This window comes from Lutra lutra, chromosome X (assembly GCF_902655055.1).
Source record: "Lutra lutra chromosome X, mLutLut1.2, whole genome shotgun sequence".
In the NCBI taxonomy this organism is placed as follows: Eukaryota; Metazoa; Chordata; class Mammalia; order Carnivora; family Mustelidae; genus Lutra; species Lutra lutra.
This window is the reverse complement of record NC_062296.1, coordinates 66,646,176-66,650,577: the sequence shown is the minus strand read 5'-3', so window position 1 is coordinate 66,650,577 and position 4,402 is coordinate 66,646,176. Positions and strand designations below refer to the sequence as shown.

General features: G+C 44.0%; 1 protein-coding gene across 1 annotated transcript; it reads left to right on the top strand.

Moving 5' to 3' along the window:
* Nucleotides 1-2,557: 2,557 nt before the first annotated feature.
* LOC125091812 (ferritin heavy chain-like) lies at nucleotides 2,558-3,322 on the top strand. Its single transcript, XM_047715804.1, has one exon. It carries the CDS (start codon nucleotides 2,684-2,686, stop codon nucleotides 3,212-3,214), a length of 531 nt encoding a protein of 176 aa, XP_047571760.1. The 5' UTR covers nucleotides 2,558-2,683; the 3' UTR covers nucleotides 3,215-3,322.
* Nucleotides 3,323-4,402: the final 1,080 nt, after the last annotated feature.

Genomic DNA, 4,402 nt, shown 5'->3' with positions numbered 1-4,402 from the left:
GTACTGGCACAAAAACAGACACATAGATCAATGGAACGGGATAGAAACCCCAGAAATAAACCCACAATTATATAATCAATTAATCTTCAACAAAAGGCACAAGAGTATGTAATGGGAAAAATACTATCTCTTCAACCAATGGTGTTGAGAAAACTGGATAGCAACATGCAAAAGAATGAAACTGGACCGCTTTCTTGCATTACACACGAAAATAAATTCAAAATGGGTGAAAGACAAAAACGTGAAATCTGAAACCTTAAAAATCCTTGAAGACAAGACAGGCAGTAATCTCTTGGACATAAGCTGTAGCAACACTTTTCTAGATAGTCTTCTGAGACAAGGGAAACAAAAGCAAAAATAAACTATTCAACTTGACCAAAATAAAAAGCTCCTGCACAGTTAAAGGAACAAACAACAAAACTAAAGGCAACACTGCTCAGTGGGAGAAGGTATTTGCAAATGACATATCCAATGAACGGTGAGTATCCAAAATCTATAAAGAACTGATATAACTCAGCACCCAAAAAAGAAGCCAATTTATTATTATTATTATTTTAAAGATTTTATTTATTTGACAGAGAGAGATCACAAGTAGGCAGAGAGGCAGGCAGAGAGAGAGAGAGAGAGAGAGAGAGGGAAGCAGGCTCTCTGCCAAGCAGAGAGCCCGATGCGGGACTCGATCCCAGGACCCTGAGATCGTGACCTGAGCAGAAGGCAGCGGCTTAACCCACTGAGCCACCCGGGTGCCCCAAGAAGCCAATTTAAAAATGGGCAGAAGAATAGACATTTCTCCCAAGAAGACATCAGATGGCCAAGAGACACATGGAAAGAGGCTCAACATCACTTACTATCAGCAAAATACAAATGAAAACAACAACGCGATATCATTTCACACGTGTCAGACCGGCTAAAATCAACAACACAAGAAACAAGTATTGTGAGGTGAGGATGCGGAGATAAAGGAACCCTTTTCAGCTGTTGCTGGAAATGCAAACTGGTGCAGCCACTGTGGAAAAGAGTGGAGTTTCTGCAAAAAGTTAGAAATAGAACTACCCTACAGTCCAGCAATTACACAACTGGGTATTTACCCAAATGATACAAAAATACTGATTTGAAGGGATACATGCACCCCAATGTTACAGCAGCATTATCAACAACAGCCAAATTATGGAAAGAGTCCAAAAGTCCATCGACTAGTAAATGGGTAAAGATGTGGTATATATGTACAATGGAATATTACTTCACCATAAAAAGAATGAGATCTTGCCATTTGCAACAACATGGATGGAGCTAGAGAGTATAATGCTAAATGAAGCCAGAGAAAGACAAACACCGTAACGATTTCATTCATATGTGGAGTTTAAGAAACAAAACAGATGAACATAGGCGGAAAAACAAAAGAGGGCAAACCATAAAACAGACTCTTAAATATAGAGAACTGAGGGTTACTGGCAGTGAGATGGGCAGGTGGATGGATTAAATGGGTGATGGGCATTAAGGAGAGCACTTGTGATGAGCACCTGATGTTATATGTAAGTGATCAATCGCTAATTCTACACCTGAAACTAATATTAAACCACCTGTTAACTGGAATTTAAATAAGAACTTGAGGGGCACCTGGGTGGCTCAATCATTAGGCGTCTGCCTTTGGCTCAGGTCATGACCCCGGGGGTCCTGGGATGGAGCTCCACATTGGGCTCCCTGCTCAGTGGGAAGCCTACTTCTCCTTCTCCCACTATCCCTGCTTGTGTTCTCTCTCTCACTGTGTCTCGCTCTGCCAAATGAATGAATAAAATCTTTTAAAAATTAAAAAAAAAAGAACTTTAAAAAAAGAAGAAAAATGGCAAGATTTTGGCATTTGCAATGGTCCCTATCCTACTTGCAAGCCCCAAACCATGTATCCCAAAGATAAAATGCACCTTTATTGACACACTCTGCCCCCCATTCAGATGAGAAGCCTGTTAGTCAAACAGATATCACACCTGTACCTTAGAACTATGTTAATTACCTAAGCTAATCAAACAAGCCTTTTATTACTAAATATGTACATGCAAAGTTTTAAGTACTCCAGGAAAGTGAAAATCATGATAAACCATACAATTATGTGTTAATTTGTATATAAATTAGAGAAGCAACTCTATCAAAAAGTCCAAATGTTTTCAAAATTTTTAAGGAGGACAAGGAGGTTTAAAATGAGAACAGGGTTCTATAAAAGGGAGTAATTTGAAAGCAGGAGCAAATCCTTGGAAAATAGAAATATTGTGGCAAAATTAAAAATTTAATAGATGTCATATGCTCAAAACAGAGTCGCCCTGCCTCACCCAGGCTCTGACGATGGAACCTGGAACACAGAGCTCACGCCGGGCCCCCTTTCCATCTTCTCCCCTCCCCCCACCCCGTATTTCCTCCCCCGGGGAACGTAACTAATCCTCCCTCCTCTACCCCCCCTTAACGGACCCCATTCCCTATCTCAACGCAGAGCGGCAGCTGGACCCTACTGTCATCTGAGGGTGCCCTCCTCTTCCACTCCGACAGTTCCCGGAGGTTCCCGCCATCATCACCGGCTTCCCTCGTCGCCCTCCCTGAAAAGGCACTGAGGACCTGCTGCCGCTACTGCCTTCGACCCTGCAGCTCTCACTTCTGCGCCGCCTTCGCCTTCGCCCTGGTGCCCGGGCCCCCAGCCATGGCCACCCCGCAGCTCTCCCAAGTGCGCCAGAACTACCACCCCGACTGCGAGGCCGCCATCAACAGCCAGATCAACCTGGAGCTCTACGCCTCCTACGCGTACCTGTCCATGGCCTTCTACTTCGCCCGCGACGACGTGGCCTTGAAGCACTTCGCCCGCTTCTTCCTGCGCCAGTCCCGCGAGGAGACCCAGCGTGCCGAGAAGCTCATGGAGCTGCAGAACCAGCGCGGGGGCCACATCCGCCTCCGCGACATCAAGAAGCCGGACCGCGACGACTGGGAGTGCGCCCTGCACCTGGAGAAGAGCGTGAACCAGAGCCTGCTCGACCTGCACCAGCTGGCCACCGACAAGAACGACGCCCAGCTCTGCGACTTCCTGGAGAGCCACTACCTGCACGAACAAGTCGAGGCCGTCAAAGAGTTGGGGGGCTATGTCACCAGCCTGCACAAGATGGGGGCCCCCGAAGCCGGCCTGGCAGAGTACCTGTTTGACAAGCTCACCCTGGGCGACAGCGACAAAAAGAACTGAGTTGGGACTGTTTTCCCCATAGCCCCAGGCGCATGGTGAATTTCCCTGATTACCATGCCGAGCATGCGTATTGCAGTATTGCCTTTGCAAAAGGTTCCAGTTCTTTTCTCCCAGTTTTTCCACGAATAAAGTTAATTTGGTTTAAATAAAGTTATTTGGTTCTTAAAGAAATAAAGGTCTCTGATTCGTGTGTGCAAATGTCTCACCTTTTAAGTTTTAAAGCAGGTATCTAGGCCACACGTAGCTCAGGATCTCCATGGATGGAGGGAGAAGGTATTCCACGGGACCCTGGAAAACACAAAAGTAATCTTCCCCTTACAAACAATGTGGGTAGATGGGGGTGTGGTGGGGCTCTGGTGAGTGTGTGAGCCGGTGCATGGTAAAAGTAGAAAAACACAGCTTTACTATCATGATTGAGATAGATCAGAAGTGAAGGGGATGAGATTGGGCAGGATTGAAAGAAAGTGTATCTTTGCTTTATTTGAAATATTAACGTTTAATTCTGGTAGTAAGATGGAAGACTTGGAAGCCAGAAAGGAAAAGTACGAGTTCGACAAGCTCACCATTGGCAACAGTGGTGTAATTAGCAAAGGACTGGCTTTCCCATATACAGGGGTGAGGGGTGACTTCCTGTGGTCACCAGACTGGACCTGCACACTGGCCTTACAAAACATCCACATTACAGTTTTACTTCAACTGTATCGTCTTGCATTAAAGCAACATGGTACCCTAAAAATGTTTACCTCAATAGAAGGGCTGAAAAATATAAAATCAAAGTTTTTAATATATAAATATAAAATCATTTATATATAATTATGTATTTATATATAAATCAATTATATATAAATATATAAATCAATTATATATAAATACATATAAATATATAAATATAAAATCAAAGTTTTTATATATCAAAAAATAAAATCAAAGTTCAAATTTGTGATACTGAATATGAAGTAGAATAAATCCCCCTAAATGTTAAGCCAGTGAGTCTGGCTGCTTTGAGGAGTGTAGGGGTGGGGGAGAGTTGAAGCTGGGAGGCCAGTCAGGAGATTTTGGGGTGGGAGGGATGGGGTGGCTAGGTAATGGACATTGGGGAGGGTTTGTGCTATGGTGAGTGCTGTGAAGTGTGTAAGCCTGATGGTTCACAGACCTGTACCCCTAAAGCAAATAACATATTATATGTTC